This window comes from Pseudophryne corroboree, chromosome 1 (assembly GCF_028390025.1).
Source record: "Pseudophryne corroboree isolate aPseCor3 chromosome 1, aPseCor3.hap2, whole genome shotgun sequence".
NCBI classification, from domain to species: domain Eukaryota; kingdom Metazoa; phylum Chordata; class Amphibia; order Anura; family Myobatrachidae; genus Pseudophryne; species Pseudophryne corroboree.
The window spans coordinates 203,025,938-203,044,620 of NC_086444.1; the positions used below are offsets into that span (position 1 = coordinate 203,025,938).

The following is an 18,683-nucleotide window of genomic DNA, read 5'->3' on the forward strand; positions in this document are numbered from 1 at the left end:
GTAAGATTCCTCACTCTCCTCTGTCACCTAGTAATCAGGGATATTTAGAATTTCTCTGATAGCATCTATGAGAGCCTCTACACCCTGTGACAGAGTACCCTCCCCTACCTCTGTATCCACCTCACCTTCCTCCATTTCTGACCCTTAATTATCAGAGTCAGAATGCAGGATATGAGACGCTGGTCTGGGTACTGAGTCCTTTTTCATAAACTCATCCATAGACTGCCTTAAGTATTGTGTCTCGTTCTCATTACGAGATAATTTTGTAGAAATGGTGGAAATCATTCACCTAATGGAGTCCAGCCATGCTGGTTCTGCCCCACTAGCCTGGGAAGGGATACTACACTGAGTACACACTAGTCAACCCCCTGAAGAAGAGGAACACTGTGCCTTACATGAAACACTCTCTTTGCCTGACATACTGCAGTAGTGACAGCAAACACACAGGAAAAAGTTAAAAGCACCATTAACCCACAAAGAACCCTTCCAGAGAGACACAGGGGTATATTTACAAAGATTCGTGTTTTTGCCGTTTTGAAGGGTGTTTGAACTCGAATGGTATCGGGTGCATTTTACTGCAACTTTTTGAATCCTGATACGATCATTCACTAAGCTGCCGAGTTTTGCACAATCGTTTTTTCCGATGTCGATGTGATTAGTAATATCAGGCAGTGTTTTACGGGAGTGATGAGTAAAACACTGCCTGACAAAAAACAAGGAATCCCGGCCGGATCTGTGAGATCCGTGCAGGGCTTCATTGTGTACCTTAAAAAGTTGTTTAAAGTCTTAAAAAATCTGAAAAAAATTGCGTGGGGTCCCCCCTCCTAAGCACAACCAGCCTCGGGCTCTTTGAGCCGGTCCTGGTTGAAAAAATATGGGGAAAAAAATGACAGGGGTTCCCCCATATTTCTTCAACCAGCACCGGGCTCTGCGCCTGGTCCTGGTTCCAAAAATACGGGGGACAAAAAGCGTAGGGGTCCCCCGTATTTTTGAAACCAGCACCGGGCTCCACTAGCCAGGTACATAATGCCACAGCCGGGGGACACTTTTATACTGGTCCCTGCGGCCCTGGCATTACATACCCAACTAGTCACCCCTGGCCGGGGTACCCTGGAGGAGTGGGAACCCCTTAAATCAAGGGGTCCCCCCCTCCAGCCACCCAAGGGCCAGGGGTGAAGCCCGAGGCTGTCCCCCCCATCCAAGGGCGGCGGATGGGGGGCTGATAGCCTTTTTAAAAATGTGAATATTGTTTTTAGTAGCACTACTACAAGTCCCAGCAAGCCTCCCCCGCAAGCTGGTACTTGGAGAACCACAAGTACCAGCATGCGGTGGAAAACCGGGCCCGCTGGTACCTGTAGTACTACTACTAAAAAAAAAAACCCAAAAAAACAGGACACACACCGTGAAAGTATAAGTTTATTACATACATGCACACCTCCATACATACATAATTACCTATGTTCCCACGAGGCTCGGTCCTCTTCTCCATGTAGAATCCTTGGGGTACCTGTGAAAAAAATTATACTCACATAATCCAGGCTGGTTATGCTTAGGAGGGGGGACCCCACGCAATTTTTTTTCCAGTTTTTAAACTAAACAGACCCTTTCCCATAGATAACCATGCACAGATCTCACTGATCCGTGCATGGTTATCCAAACTCGACTGGAAAAAGCAGGTCTATTTTTTTGCTGCTTTTTTTAACGATTCGAAAAAAAACAAGACCCGCACTTGAGCACTCAGAAACTAACACCCAAATACGAATGAATAGTGAATGCCCGTATTGTATGAAATAACAGCCGTGTTTGACCGATGGTCTATTCATTCGTATTTCGGAACTTTGCAAATCAAACCATTACGAATATTCCAAACACTGCCGAGATTGGTGCTTAGTGAATTCCCGGATTGGGACTTAGAAAAAAAAACACAAAACGGACAAACTCGAATTCTTAGTAAATATTGGCCCCAGAGAGAGTATGGAACCAGCACACGGCGCCCTTATCGCTAATGCCAAGCTTAGCCGGGTCGCAGACTAAATACCTAGATTAGGGAGTTAGTACACTAGTAAACCGCTCCCCCCTGCTATAACCCCCTGGTACCGCTGAGGTAAACTGGAGGCTTTCCGGAGGAGCTGCGTGTCCCTGTCAGTCAGCGTCTGTGTCAGATGAAGTAGGGAAAATGGCACTTGTGAGCTGCTGGATCCGCTCATAGTGAAGCCCCGCCCCTTCAATGGTGCGCGGTCTTCCCGCTCTTCTTTATACTGGCTTATGTGTCTGTGTGCATAAAATGTAGACATTCCCCTTTTATGGCTGTAGTGCCAGTCTGGGTACTGTGTACATGACAGTGTACTTAGTCAGTAGACTCAGTCCGCCCCATGTAGAAGCCGTGCGTCTCCGTACCATCCGCCGGCTTAGTACTCACCACTCTTCATTCTTCTGGCTCTGTTAGGGGTGGCGGCGTACTGCAGGAATGTGCGCTCGCCGTGGTGGGGCTTGTGAATATTTCCCTCAGGAGCCAGTGTCCTGTCAGCGGGGGAACGGGACCATTAACCCTTAGTGGGGTTGGCCCGTTCCCCCCCTCCTAAGTCCCACGAAGCAGGCAGGCTTGTGCCATCCAGTCCTGCCTGATAATAACAGGCACTTCCAGAGATGTGACCGGCTCCTCCTGGCACATTTTCTAAACTGAGTCTGGTAGGAGGGGCATAAAGGGAGGAGCCAGCACACACAATCAAACTTCTATAGTGCCCATGGCTCCTAGTGGACCCGTCTATACCCCATGGTACTACATGGATTCCCAGTATCCCCTAGGACGTAAGAGAAAACAAAACCAACATACAGATGAGCACGCATACACAACAGCAGCCTCTATTTGCCATGCAGTGTGAGACATCTGACGTGAGTGAGCCGTGCTGAGTAGTGTAGTGTCTTTATTGCATGTTTTTTTACTCAAATGTGCATCTTAATCGCACTGCAATGCAACAAAACTTCTTTGTGAGACTGCACTAATTAATTTTTTATAACATTTGCATATCTGTGTTCGATTGAGATAAAGGATATTCTAGTCTAGTGCAACAACATCTCAAATTACATTATTCTGGACTCCTACCAAAAGCTTGAATAAACTGAGCCAAACACTCTACCACCAGAACGATTTTGGATCTCAGCCAGGGATAGAGACTGCTTTCAGAAGGATTTGCACTCTGGGAGAGGGTCCTTCTTTTGTCCTAAACCTACTCTTCTTAATCTGTTTCGGACGGTTATATCACCTTTTTTAAAAGACGGTAGTTGGTAAAGTAAAACGGGCTCTCTATTTATGGGATCAGTCAAACAATTAGCATTGAATACAGGGATCACATGATTAATTAAACACCAGTCACTTTTCAGCGGAATTCAGTGAGTTTGGCTGCTCCAAGTAAAATGTCACTTCCGGTTTACATCACTATGTGATCTGGTTTGTGTTCCACTGCGCATTCCAGGATAGAATTTATCTTTAACTGGAACTCTGGCACAGGTGCAAATGTAAAGTTGATAGTGATAACTGTGTGCGATTGGTGACAAATGACGAAAACACAACCATTTATGCAAACACTCTAAAACTGATATAGCAGTGTTTTTAAAATGATTTACACCACTCTACACACTCGTTTTACACAAATAAATAATGCTTCTTTACACTGGAGATGGGAATGCCTGCACATATATTAAGACGTGTTGTCATTTAAAAATTGAAATTGAAACCACACCTCCATTTGCAATCCAGCCGCACCTAGCCCAGGTACAACCAGGGGAGGGTGGTACAACCAAGGAAGGAGTCACAGTTATTATGTGCATATACGTCTGACTCTGTCACAGAGATGCAAATGGATTTGTCATCGCATCTGGTGATTCTAGATGCAACTGATTCTGCATATTGCACATTGTGAAGAATTATACAGTATCTCTGACAGACTATTTAATTAGAGATTATTTAACAGCTTTTTGAATTCTATGCCCTCCCCACTGTAAATGAGGTGGCAATTCTAGCATTTACCAAAAAGTAGACAGTGGCGGTCATTCTGAGTTGTTCGCTCGTTGCCAATTTTCGCTATGCTGCGATTCGTTGCTAATTGCGCATGCGCAAGGCACGCAGGGCGCATGCGCTTAGTTATTTTACTAAAAACTTAGCAGATTTGCTGTGGATCCTACGGCACTTTTCAGTCGCTCTGCTGATCGGTGAATGATTGACAGGAAAGGGGCGTTTCTGGGTGGTAACTGAGCGTTTTCCGGGAGTGTGCTAAAAAACGCAGGCGTGTCAGGGAAAAACGCGAGAGTGTCTGGAGAAATGGGGGGAGTGGCTTGCCAAACGCAGGGCGTTTGTGACGTCAAACCAGGAACTAAACGGACTGAGCTGATCGCAATCTGTGAATAGGTCTGGAGCTACTCAGAAACTGCAAAGAATTATTTAGTAGCAATTCTGCTAATCTTTCGTTAGCAATTCTGCTAAGCTAAGATACACTCCCAGAGGGCGGCGGCCTAGCGTGTGCAATGCTGCTAAAAGCAGCTAGCGAGCGAACAACTCAGAATGAGGGCCAATGTACAGTACTTTCTTTGATAAATTATGGTCGATTTGTAGAAAACTACAATATTACCATCTAACATTCTATTGATGTTTAAAACAACGACTAAAATGTATTTCAAATGTTAAATTGAGAAGAAACAGACTGTACTTCAGCATTAATTGCACCTTGATCATTTATTGGCACTATTTAGAAAAACAAAAAAGCGTATTGGACCTTATTCAGGTGCGGTCACAAAGCGGCATTCTACGTAAATCAGTCAATGTTTACTTACTGCGCGTGCGTCAGAGCCGCAGTGTGCACATGCAGCGATTGAACTGCGATGGCGGTCACACAGAGGATTTAGTTGCAGAGTGAGTGACAGAAAGACATTTGGGGGTGGAAACGAGGAGTAGTCAGATAAACGCAGGCATGTCATGGACATTCAGACAGCATTTTCTGGGCGTGCATAAATTAGCAGTTGCAATCATACTTGGTACTGGAGAGCCCTCTGCGTCCCAAGAGAGCAGCTCAGCCTGCGCGTCTACAGAGGCACTCTGACCCGATTTGTGATGATGGTACAGATGTTACAGTAGTTGTACGCCGTCAGACTAAAATGATGCAACAGCGGTGGGCGTCCCTATGCTCAGGATAGCTTCTGCTCATATTAGCATATAATCGCAAATGCGTACAGCAAATGATAGCAACAGCATCAGCAAAGCAACCAGATCTAAATTATGCTCATTATTTAACTTTTCCCACTAAAGTGAATGGCTGCAGCTGTGATATGATCTGTCCAGGGCGCCACAACACAATATATATAATGTGCACTAAGAGCTACACAGTCTAGGTTTGTTTTGTTGTTGTTGTTGTTTTTGTTTTGCATTTGGATAGGATACATTTTAACACATTAAAAAAGTGTTCTTATGTAGAATCTACTTTGCTATGCAGACCTATATTTGGCATTCAGTTTAACATGCAGACTCATATCTGGCATTCAGTTTAATATGCAGACCCCTATCTGGTTCAGAGTTTTAAATTCAGACCTCTATCTGGTGACCAGTTTAATATGCAGACTCATATCTGATTCCCATTTTAATATGCAGAACGCAGAACCCTATCTGGTGACCAGTTTAATATACATAGCCTTTCTGGTTGTCATTTTAATATGCAGCACCCATACTGGTGCCCAGTTTAACAATCAGACCCATTTCTTGTGTCCAGTTTATTATATAGTCCTATCTGTTTCCCAGTTTAATATGCATACCCTATCTGATACCCGATGTAATATGCCAGGCCAGTGGTTCCCAAACTGTGTGCCGTGGCACCCTGAATTGGTGGCCCAGGACCAATTCAAATTATTTAAGGCCAATAGGCAAAACTGGTGCCGGTGGCTGCCAAACATAAAATACGACAAACAGAAGCAAATCTTGTCCCTCACCACAGAATTGAACCTAAGGATATAAACACAATTTACTTAAGTTGATATTGTTTTAAAAATTTCTCAATAAGAAAGTTTTGCCTAGGGGTGCCACGAAAACATTTTGATGCTCTAGGGTGCCATGATTCGAAAAAGTGTGGGAACCACTGTGCCCGGCCCAAGCCAGGATTCTCAGTTTAATACGCAAACACCAATTTGGTGCCCACTTTAGTATAAGAACCTCTTAGTCAGGTGCCCGGTCTATATGCAGTCTAATAGCTGGTGCTTAGTTTCAAATTCTGATCCTTATTCGGTGACCAGTTTAATGTTCCCTCCCATATCTGTAACATGACTAGTGACTAGATTAATGTACAGACCCCTGTAGCACCTTGTTATTATCAGGATAATATACAGACCTTTGTGTCTGGTTGCCATTTTAATATGAACTGTATGTGGAGGCCAGTTTAATATACAGGAGCTTATATGGAGGCCAGTGTAACGTATAGGTCAATATCTGTGGCCAATTTAATATGCATAACCTTATCTGCAGGCCAATTTAAGATGTAGAACATTTTCTGGATGCTATTTTAATATACATGACCTTATTTGGAGGCCAATTTAATATGCATAACCTTATTTGGAGGCCAGTTTAATATACATGACCTTATTTGGAGGCCAATTTAATATGCATAACCTTATTTGGAGGCCAGTTTAATATAAAAAAAAACAGTTTTATATGATGACCCACAACTTCTGCAAAGATCTATCAGCTTTCTTCTCCAGGTCCTTGTCACAGTAATATCAGTCTGTTTCGGGTGGTCTTCAGTATGCCGACTGTTGGGATCCTGGCGCACAGTATACCGGCGCCGTAATCCCGACAGCCGACATACCAACACTTTTTCTCCCTCGCGGGGGTCCACGACCCCCCTGGAGGGAGATTAAAATAGCGTGGCCGTGCCCGCATCATGGCATGCGCAGCGAGCCCGCAATGGGCTCATTTGCGCTCGCCACTCTGTCGGTATGCCGGTGGTCGGGCTCCCGGCGCCGGTATGCTGGTCACCGGGAGCCCGGCCGCCGGCATACCATACTACACCCGTCTGTTTCATGTCCTGCACTGAATTCTGTCAGCATTCTGTGCGGCAAAGAAGCCTCAACAACAACAGCCCATGATAGAAGAGAGTATGGGGGAGACGTACTAAGCCTTGGAGAGTGATAAAGTCGAGAGAAAGAAAGTACCAGACAATCAGCTCCTAACTGCAAAGCTGACAGGTTTTGTTTGAAAAATGACAGGAGCTGATTGGTTGTTAGTTTATCTCTCTCTCTCACTCTGCTTTATCACTCTTCAAGGCTTAGTACAGTACATCTGCCTCTATTTGGGAGAAAGAGGGGAGAAGGATGCAAACACATCTACAGTATGCCACGTTAAGCCATGGAGGGGACAGGCAGGTAGAGAGGTGCTGTCTGAGGTAAGTTGCTCAGCTCATCACTTGATAGATACAGTATGCCCCATAAAGCAAACTATACACACACACACACAACTCTAGAGAAGAAAAACATGCAGACAGTATGGCACATTTAGTGCAAGGTGTATCCAATGTATACCTGTGAGTATACAGAAACCATTAAATAACAAATATCATATTTGTCTAGATGACAGCACGTCAAAAGCAGAAAAGAACGGTTGCTATTACTTATTCCTTTTATCTCAAAAGTTACAGAGGTACAACTAGTTTTCTAATGCAGCCACCCACCTTAATGTGCATATCATGTCAGTGGCATAAAACAAAAGCTGACAGGAAAGGAAAATGGATGAAACTGATTAGTAACACTGGTACATATTTGAAGGGGGTCTGCTTTCTAAAATAGTCATTTTCCATATCCCACTCGTTATTGGCGCACTGAAAAATGAATAAAATATGGCAACTGAGCAGAGGGTCTGCACACCACGTTGTCATCCCTGTAATCTCCAACTGGGTAAATTTAAACATTGAAAACAAATATTGTTATGAGGGTGGTTATAAATGTGTGAGTGGGGGGGGGGGGATTTATTACAGAGGAACTCTTGGGAGCATATCCAATTAATCCAATGTTTTTGCTGCAAAAATGACTGTGGTTATGACGTTTCCGATTCTTGCGCTATCCCGGTGATATTGGGTAACAGTATAGATGTCTATTACTGTCCAAAGGAAAAATTGCATCTATTTTTTTTTATTTAAATAAAGACTAGTTACAGTAAATTTGGGCTCATATAAAAATGAAAATGTTGATTTTGGGGTAATTTAAGGACACATTAAAAATATAAAAAAAACACTTGTAATTCCTACTTGAAATGTTTCAGATTTCACCCCAAACTTATTTTTTCAACAATGACTCGTAATTATTGGCCCGATTAAGCAAACTGAAAGCTTCTATTTGGCTAAATATTCATTGGGATGGGTGGGGGTTCCCAGGGGTTCTTCTGAGCCAAGTCCTGAAATTTTTACCTTAAAATAATATTTTTTTCTACTGTAAGTTTCCATCAATTCTGAAGCTGCAAGAAAAAAGGTGTTAATTCCTATTGAAATTATTGCGGCTAAAATTATTGCGGTTATCTGAATACCGAAAGCCCTGTGGCTGCCCAAAATTTTGCAGCTGCCCGAAATTTTGTGTGGAAAAAAATAACTGTGTTCAATTTAGTATGCCCCTGGGCATTTTCTCAAGCTATCAACCACCCTCTTCTATTTCACAGTTCCCTGAGGAACATCTGTGGGTAACTGTAATTCTTCCATGGCTCAATTATCCAGGAAAACTTCCACCATTCACTGCAAATGTATCGATAATACTGACTGGATAACTGCCATGGCTACTACACAGTGTTATCAATACATTTACTGTGAGCAGAGGCATCTTTTAGGTCACAAAAAAAGGTAAAATAATAATAGAAGCCAGTTCTCACTTAGGGTGTGTACACACGGTGAGATATTTTCTTTCGATTTTGACTATATAGTATGCTGGCGTATGTAGAATGTCAACACAATGTTGACATCTGAAATGTCGACATTCTGCATGGACTATAGGGTTAGGGTTAAGCTGTGGGAGAGGACTGTTAAGCACTGGGGGATGGGATAGTTAGGCACTAGGGAGAGGGTTACAGTTAGGCTACCGAGGAGAGGTTAAGTTAGACACTCGGGGTTAGGCTATGGGAGGGGAAGTTCGGGCTAGGCACTAGGGGGAGGATTATGGTTAGACTATAGGAAGGTAGGTTAGGTTTAGGTACTATGGGCCGGGTTACAGTTAGGCTATGAGAGGGGAGAGTTATGGTTAGGCACTAGGGGGAGGGTACGGTTAGGCTACAAGAGGGGAGAGTTATGGTTAGGCACTAGCGGGAGGGTTAAGGTTAGGCTATGGAAGTAGAGGTTATGGATAAGCACTAGGACAGTGGTTCCCAAACTGGGTGCCATGGCACCAAGGGGTGCATTGGGGCAATTGCAGGGTTGCTCTAGTTTGGTGGTCCAGGACCAATTAAAATTATTTATGGTCAATGTAACAGGCAAAGTCAGTGCATGTGGCTTCAAAATCATAAAATATGTGGACAAACAGAAGCAAATCCTGTCCCCCACCACTTAACTGAACCTAAGGGTGACATAAAGTATAAACACAATTTATTTTTTTCTGAATTTGTCAATAAGATACTTGTGGCCTAGAGGTGCTTTGAAAAGACTTCTGATACTCTAGGGTGCTGTGGGAACCACTACACTAGGGGGAGGGTTAGGACGCAGTATGTCACTAGACAACTACTAGACAACCAGGGACAACCAGAGTCAACATGTCATCAGTGTCAACATGATGAATATCGACGTGGTCAATGTCAACATGCCAAGCATGTGGGATTGTTGCACGTTGACATTATAACCAAGTTGAAATTTATATGTTGCCATCATCAATGTTGGCATAATATTACACACTCTCTGGGGATAATTGGCATACATACTGCAGGACCCAACCTTTGTATTGAGAGCTGGAAAAAGTATCATCACCTCCATGGGTGAGACTTGCAGGGGCCCCAGACAACACAACTGCTGCAGTTCTGCCACTGGAAAGATGGGAGTTTAGATAACAAAAGGGACAGAGAATCCAGAGAGCATTACTGAGATGAACATGTCACATAGAAAGTTACAGCATTACTACAAAATGAGAAAAAGCCACACAGTAAAAGCCCATTTTAAGACCATCACTGATGATTTGAGGCACATGTATATTTACATTTGCAAAAATTATGTACAGATTAGTGTAAGAATTCTCAGAATTTATTTCTGCCGCTGCAACCTTTTCTAAACCACATAGTATTACATGGAACGGCTCTCCAATAATGACTCAAATATGACATCTTCTGGCTAAGATTTGAACTTACACTGAGTAGTTTTTTTTACAGATATAACTGCAATAAACAATCAAGAACAACACAAGTTAATTTATATACATTTTTTTACTTTTATTTTCTTCTGCAGTCACCCACCTTCCAATAAAATCATCTCTCTTGCCTGCATCCTTATCCCATACTGTGATGTCAATTACACCTCCGTGCTCATCAAAAAGATGCATGTTAAACTGCTCTCTCCACTGAGGATTCAGTGTTTTCGGAAGAGTCTAAAAAAGATATCAATAACATTATTAGAATAGATTCTAATACTTGCATGTATGAGGAGGAAGTTATATATTTACTATGCTTACATATACGTACAGACAAAGTACACGTTACAGAGGATGATTATGCTACATGCTTTGCGTGTATCATGAATATTGAAGTTACATTATCTTTATGGCAGCTGCAAAATATCAACAGTTACCAGTGTGGAATCTACCTAGTGGCTGCAGGGCTCCAGCCCACCAAGTACAATGTACCACCCCGTGAACCACAGTCCTCCTCTACATGCACTGGCAACAGCAATGTCTCCTGCTAATCTGCTAATCGCATAATGGACTGTGGGCTAATTCAGATCTGATCGCTGCTGTGCGTTTTCGCATAGCGGGTGATTAGTTCTGAACTGCGCATGCGTATGAGCCACAATGCGCTGGCGCATCGGACGGCTACAACGGGCATCGGCGGTCAGCGATGGGATGGTGCGAAGGATCCATTCACACAGGCGTTCGCAAGGTGATTTATAGGAAGAGGCCGTTTGTGGGTGGCACCTGACCGTTTTCAGGGAGTGTCCGGAAAAACGCAGGCGGACTCAAGCGTTTTCAGGGATGGTGTCTGACGTCAGCTCCGACCCCAATCAGCAGGATTCAGTCGCACTGGAAGAGTAAGTCCTGGGCTGTGCAGAGACTGCACAAGCAGCTCAGCTACACATGCGAACGCACACTCGCACAGTTAAAATACACTCCCCCTGTAGGCAGCGACTATCTGATCGCAGGGCAGCAAAAAACGCAGCCCAGCGATCGGATCTGAATTAGGCCCTGTGTCAGGGGGATGCGATTTCCCTCTCTGGGACTGCCTGTCCAGATTGCGATTAGAAAACAGCACCTCCAATGTGAAGTTGCTTCTGCTTTTATTACCTGGCTTCTAGGGGCTGCACCCGATGCAGTCCGTAGAGGTCAGGTTTTGTGGCCGTATGCGAGTTTTCATTGGCTTCTTGTTCTATGTTTGCATGCGCCAAGGACACAGCAGTTACAGTAACTTCACTTGAATACTGCACAAAACACTAGGGAGGGGTGGGGGGTGTAGAATGTAGTAGCCTGCGAAAAGGGATTGTGAGACTTTGTTACAGTTTCATGTTTCTTTTAAAGTGGAAATCATTTACACAACAAAAACGGGTTCGGTTTGTAAATAATTGCCGCTTTAAAAAATAGGAGGACTCGCACAAAGTCTGTCACCTTCTGCTTCTCGCAGGCTATTATATTGCCCCTATCAGCTTAAGATTTATAATATGAACCTCATGCAGAGCTGGATGTACAGTTTATACAGTGCAGTAAGGGCATGTTTGTCTAATTGTGAACAGGTGCAAACCAGCATGGAGACACAGATACATCCGTCAGTAGCCATATCAATTGTGGGTGCCTGAGGACTGGTGCAAATCACTGCAAATGCACAATGATGATGGATGAGCCGTTTCCTATTGTCTGATCTGTGAATTCACCTCTAATGCTTTTTTCATTGACTGTATATATATGATTATTAGATTTTGTTGATAGATTTTTAAATTATTATTTTTACCCAAGATATTATAATTAGGCCCAATATTCCTAATTCAGAGTTGTACGCTAATGCAATTGCAATATTCTAGGAACTGCTAATGTTAGCAAGTGAAGCTGCTGCAAAGGAATGAAAAGCAACGCCCACCGGAGCGACTGCGAACTAATTTGCAACGACACACACATTCACAGCCTACACATAACAATGGGGAACATCGACTCCGTTAGATTATCTATGGCTATGCAGACTGGCCATAGCAGTAGCGATGCAGGCTCCATGTATCTCTGTGTACATGATGGCAGCTGACGTCAGATATACGCCTTGAAAATGGCCACCGCCAAATGGTCACTTCCTGTCAATCACTCTGCAATGAAATCCTCACTGCGAGTGGAATTGTAAAGGCACCATAACACATGCGCAGTGCGATCACCCCACATGCGCAGTCTGCCTCAATTGAGAAAACATCAGAACACACCGCTGAATCAGGCCTATAATATCTGTTTTATTATTGAGGATTTTTTACATAAACAAATAGTAACTGTAATGTAATGTATCTAATAAATGTAATAGCATGTGCACAAGGTGATCAATTATAATCTGTAGATAGTGTAAAACCTTAAAAAAGTTATTTGTACAATGGGGGTCATTCCGAGTTGATCGCTCGCTGCCGTTTTCGCAGCATAGCGATCAAGCTAAAAATCGGCTGTTCTGCGCAAGTAATTTCACACAAAACTAAGCAATTTTACACAGGGGCGAGCGCCGCTTTTCAGACGCTCTGCTGATCGGTGAGCGATTGACAGGAAGTGGGTGTTTCTGGGCGGAAACTGACCGTTTTCTGGGAGTGTGCTAAAAAACGCAGGCGTGTCAAGCTAAAACGCAGGAGTGGCTGGAGAAACGGGGTAGTGGCTGGCCGAACGCAGGGCGTGTTTGTGACGTCAAACCAGGAACTAAACAGTCTGCAGTGATCGCAATCTAGGAGTAGGTCTGGAGCTACTCAGAAACTGCAGGAAAAGATTTTCGAGCAATTCTGCTAATCTTTCGTTTGCACTTCTGCTAAGCTAAGATACACGCCCAGAGGGCGGCAGCCTAGCGTTTGCACTGCTGCTAAAAGCAGCTAGCGAGCGATCAACTCGGAATGAGGGCATATGAGCAGTAATAAATGCATTCCTCTATATCACGAGTGGCTGCTGGTGACAAGTAAGTAGATAAATTAGGTAAAAATAAATGAAAGTAACCAGCGCCTAATGAATGCAGAAATATATTTCGTTTTCCTATATACAATTACTGGGAAGATACAGAAAGGTCACTTATCTCTAAAGTGTAGTCTTCAGTCCTCAGACCAATGGCCCTCATTCCGAGTTGTTCGCTCGTAAGCTGCTTTTAGCAGCATTGCACACGCTAAGCCGCCGCCTACTGGGAGTGAATCTTAGCTTAGCAGAATTGCGAACAAAAGATTCTCAAAATTGCGAATAGAAATTTCTTTGCAGTTTCTGAGTAGCTCGAGACTTACTCTGCCACTGCGATCAGTTCAGTCAGTTTCGTTCCTGGTTTGACGTCACAAACACACCCAGCGTTCGCCCAGACACTCCTCCGTTTCTCCAGCCACTCCCGCGTTTTTCCCAGAAACTGTAGCGTTTTTTCACACACTCCCATAAAACGTCAGTTTCCGCCCAGAAACACCCACTTCCTGTCAATCACATTACGATCACCAGAACGAAGAAAAAACCTCGTAATGCCGTGAGTAAAATACCAAACTTCTTAGCAAATTTACTTGGCGCAGTCGCAGTGCGAACATTGCGCATGCGCAATTAGCGGAAAATCGCTGCGATGCGAAGAAAATTACCGAGCGAACAACTCGGAATGACCACCAATGTTTGTTCATGGTAACATAGAACAGAGAAAGAGAAGCAAAAAATAGTGTGTATCGTTTTAACCTGCAAGTGATCTTATCACTATGCTAGTGGAAGTGTTAATGGGTTTTATAGCTTTCCCCAAAGTATCACACTCCACAGTAATATAGCAAAATAATACACAGTTTTATTAAAAGTACATAAAAAGGTCCAGGGCAAATTTGAGCAGGTAACAAACGTACAAGGATAAAAGTTTTTAAAAGCTTATCTGTCCATCATAAGAGGGTCCAGGGTAGTTTCCCAACGTATTTCGTCTTTAACAGCAAGACTTCCCCATGATGAAGTCTTGCTGTTATAAGACGAAATAAGTGACCTTTCTGAAGCTTCCCAGTAATTGTATATACAGGTTGAGTATCCCTTATCCAAAATTCTTGGGACCAGGAGTATTTTGGATATCGGATTTTTCCGTATTTTGGAATAATTGCATACCATAATTAGATATCAAGGCAATGGAGCCCAAATCTAAGCACAGAATGCATTTATATTTCATATACACACAGCCTGAAGGTCATTTTAGCCAATGTTATAATGTACTTTGTGCATTAAACATAGTGTGTGTACATTCACACAATTAATTTATGTTTCATATACACCTTATACACACAGCCTGAAGGTCATTTAATACAATATTTTTAATAACTTTTTGTATTAAACAAAGTTGTGTACTTTGAGCCATCAGAAAACAAAGGTTTCACTATCTCACTCTCACTCAAAAAAGTCCGTATTTCGGAATATTCCGTATTTCGGAATATTTGGATATGGGATACTCAACCTGTAGTAATGTAATGTATGTTTATCAAAAGAAATGTAAAAAAACCCAACCTTTTTTTGCACTTACAGATGTGTCCACATACACCTTTTCTATTTTGCTCAATTTGGCACGCCATGCAAAGAACGGCTAAGATTTTATCTACGAGTAGCTAGTGGATGAATTTAAAAATGTTTGTTTGCTATAATAGAATATGTATAAAGTAGCATATTAAAGAAGCAAATTAAGAAAAATCACAAAAGCATTGCTAAATCTCTGAGTCTATGGCATGCCAAACTGTGCCATACATGGCAGGATATAGGAAAGGTGTGTCACCGTGTGTGACTTGGTTGGGTCTATATCAGGGTGTATGTGGCCTGACTTAAACCTGTCAGCATATGGGTGTACATATGTTATTTTTGCGTGCAGTTTTTTTTTTTAGCTTAATTTTTAGACACATTTGGGATCAAATACTGTATGCATATATCTACATGTATGCCTACATATATACACTGAAGTGTCAAAGTCATGGGATAGGACACCCTCTAGCCTAGAAAAGTGCAGCAACTTCATGGGCATGGATTCCACAAGCCCAATTAGTGACATCACGATCCCAGGTGAGGCGATATGTCTGGTGTCGTAGTGTTAACAGGGGCAATCTGGTGGGTCTTCTGCTCCCATATCCCATGGAAGCTAAAGAACGCGGCACTGACCTGCTGGATATGGTCTGTTACCTCCTGCATTGAATGTGGATGTGTTTTGAGTCAGTGTCGCTTGTCTGCGAACCTCGGACAATTTTGGCCATGCACTGCTGGTCACAATCTTTAAGCACCTGTGGTCAGCCACTGCGCTGTCCACGGTGAGTGGTAATTCCTTCCATGATGTATTCTTTACAGGGCTGCCATCAAAAATTGTGGGGCCCTAAATTGACAAAATAGGCAGGGCCCCTGGGGATTAGCTGTGTATAATGTGGGCGAAGATACAGTACAGTGAGGGTGGGGCATAATTTGGTGGGCAAACCAATAAAAAAAATTGTCAACGTTTGAGCAGTAGGTGTGGGTGTTTTTATAACCTGTCAATCTATCATATAAATTATCTGATACCATAGCCCTGCTTCAGCCACCTCAGTTTGATACATAAATACCCTCATGTCAGCTCCACCCCACTCACACATACCCTAACCACCTCCCTCCCACACATATATACCCAGCCCTGCCCCAGACACCTACCTCTTACACATACAGTATATGATCCTGCCCCAGTCATCTCCATTTCACACACATAGATACCCTAGCCCTGCCTCAGGCAATTCAGTACAGAGCCGTAATTAGACTTTGTGGTGTCCTGTGCCTAGGGAGGCAATCCCAGGATCGGGATCGGCGGGATCCCGGGATTTAGGCCCAAAAATGTCCGTGATTCAATCCTGGGATTGGAAGCTCAGACGCAGCCCGGCTTCCTCCTCCCGGCTCACCAGCGCAGCATGATGTGCAGTGAGAGGTCACGCTGCACCATCACACGCCGCTGGGAGCCGCCAGGAGAGAGCAGCTGATATGTCCAACCCGTGTATGGTGAGTTATGTGTGCGGGGTGGGGCGAGGGGGGCGGCCACACAGGGACATGGGATTGACCATTTTCTATCTCGATACCCGGGATTGGCCTCCCTACCTGTGCCAGAAAGAGGATTGGCACCAGTCACCAATTTTTCCAATAAGAACATAAGGACCCCTGCCTCATGGGGAAGGGACATGACAAAATTGATCCCAGAGTAAGCACAAACTGTGATGCCCCTTCAAACACATATTTTATATATATATATATATATATATATATATATATATATATATATATACACACACACACACACACACACACACACACACACACACACACACACACACAGTGGGACAAAAAAGTATTTGGACAGCCACCGATTGTGCAAGCTGACCCACTTAAAAAGATGAGAGAGGTCTGTAATTTCCATCATAGGTACACTTCAACTGTGAGAGACAGTCGGATTAAAAAAAAAAAAGAAAAAAAATCACATTGTATGATTTTTAAACAATTTATTTGTATATTCTTATGGAAAATAAATATTTTTACACCTACCAAGCAGCAAGATTTCTGGCTCTCACAGACCTGTTACTTCTTCTTTAAGGAGCTCTTCTATCCTCCACTTGTTACCTGTATTAATGGCACATGTTTGAACTGGTTATCTGTATAAAAGACACCTGTCCACACCCTCAAACAGTCATACTGCTACCTCTCCACCATGGCCAAGACCAGAGAGCTGTCTAAGGACACCAGGGACAAAATTGTAGAGCTGCACAAGGCTGGGATGAGCTACTCGACAATTGGCAAGCAGCTTGGTGAGAAGAGATCAACTGTTGGCGCAATTATTAAACAATGGAAGAAATACAAGGACACGGACAATCTCCCTCGACCTGGGGCTTCATGTAAGATCTCACCTCATGGGGTATCAATGATCTTGAGAACAGTGATGAATCAGGCCAGAACTACACGGGGGGACCTGGTCAATAACCTCAAGAGAGCTGGGACCACAGTCACAAAGGTTACCATTAGTAACAAACTACGTCGTCATGGATTGAAATCCTGCAGCGCCCGAAAGGTCCCCCTTCTTAAGCCAGCACATGTCCAGGCCGGTCCAAAGTTTGCCAGTGACCATCTGGATGATTCGGAGGAGGATTGGGAGAATGTAATGTGGTCAGATGGGAGCAAAATCAAACTTTTTGGTATAAACTCCACTCGCCGTGTTTGGAGGGAGAAGAATGATGAATGGCATCCCAAGAACACCATACCCACTGTGAAGCATGGGGGTGGAAACATCATGCATTGGGGCTGCTTTTCTGCAAAGGGGACAGGATGACTGATCCATATTAAGGAGAGGATGAATGGGGCCATGTATCGTGAGATTTTGGGCAAAAACCTCCTTCCCTCAGTAAGAGCATTGAAGATGGAACGTGGCTGGGTCTTCCAGCATGACAATGACCCCAAACACACTGCCCGGGCAACTAAGGAGTGGCTCCGTAAGAAGCATTTCAAGGTCCTGGAGTGGCCTAGCCAGTCTCCAGACCTCAACCCAATAGAAAATCTGTGGAGGCAGTTGAAAGTCCGTGTTGCCCAGCGATAGCCCCAAAACATGACAGATCTAGAGAAGTTCTGCATGGAAGAGTGGGCCAAAATACCTGCTACAGTGTGTGCAAACCTGGTCAAGAACTTCAGGAAACGTTTGACCTCTGTAATTGCCAACTGAGGTTAAATTACAAAGTATTGAGTTAAACTTTTTGATTGTCCAAATATTTATTTTCCACAAGAATATACAAATAAATTGTTTAAAAATCATACAATGTGATTTCCTGTTTTTTTTTTTCCAGATTCTGTCTCTCACAGTTGAAGTGTACCTATGATGGAAATTACAGACCATTCTCATCTTTTTAAGGTGGTCAACTTGCACAATCGGTGGCTGTCCAAATACTTTTTTGCCCCACTGTGTAAATAAATATATATATATATATATATATATATATATATATATTTTTTTTTTTACATTATACACACACATTTATAGAACACTGCACACTGCAAGAAAATGGATTTGGACACAAATCCTCTTTATACCACATTCATGCACTCAAACCAAGAGCTTGTCACCATTCAGTCACAATACCCCTCATTAAATAACACATTTCAATATACTGCCACACCCAGGACTCAAACCCACAACCTGCTGCATCCCAGTCAAACACCCCACCCACCGAGCCACTTGATCCTGCATAAAAACTGTGAGATTTTTAACTACATGAAGCTAGCTGTACCCCGTAAAAAAAATAACCAGCAACATATTCAAGCAGATCCATGCAGTGTGCAGCCACACATCCAATCCC

The 18,683-nt window shown here is 43.3% G+C and overlaps 1 protein-coding gene across 4 annotated transcripts in view; it reads right to left on the minus strand.

The window, feature by feature from the left end:
- MCTP1 (multiple C2 and transmembrane domain containing 1) overlaps positions 1 to 18,683 on the minus strand; it is a 1,810,807-nt gene that overhangs the window by 1,043,240 nt on the left and 748,884 nt on the right. For all 4 annotated transcript variants that reach the window (XM_063964020.1, XM_063964019.1, XM_063964022.1 and 1 more), the window contains one exon: positions 10,448 to 10,578. In XM_063964020.1, the coding sequence (XP_063820090.1) occupies positions 10,448 to 10,578 (131 nt within the window). The remainder of the gene's footprint in view (positions 1 to 10,447; positions 10,579 to 18,683) is intronic.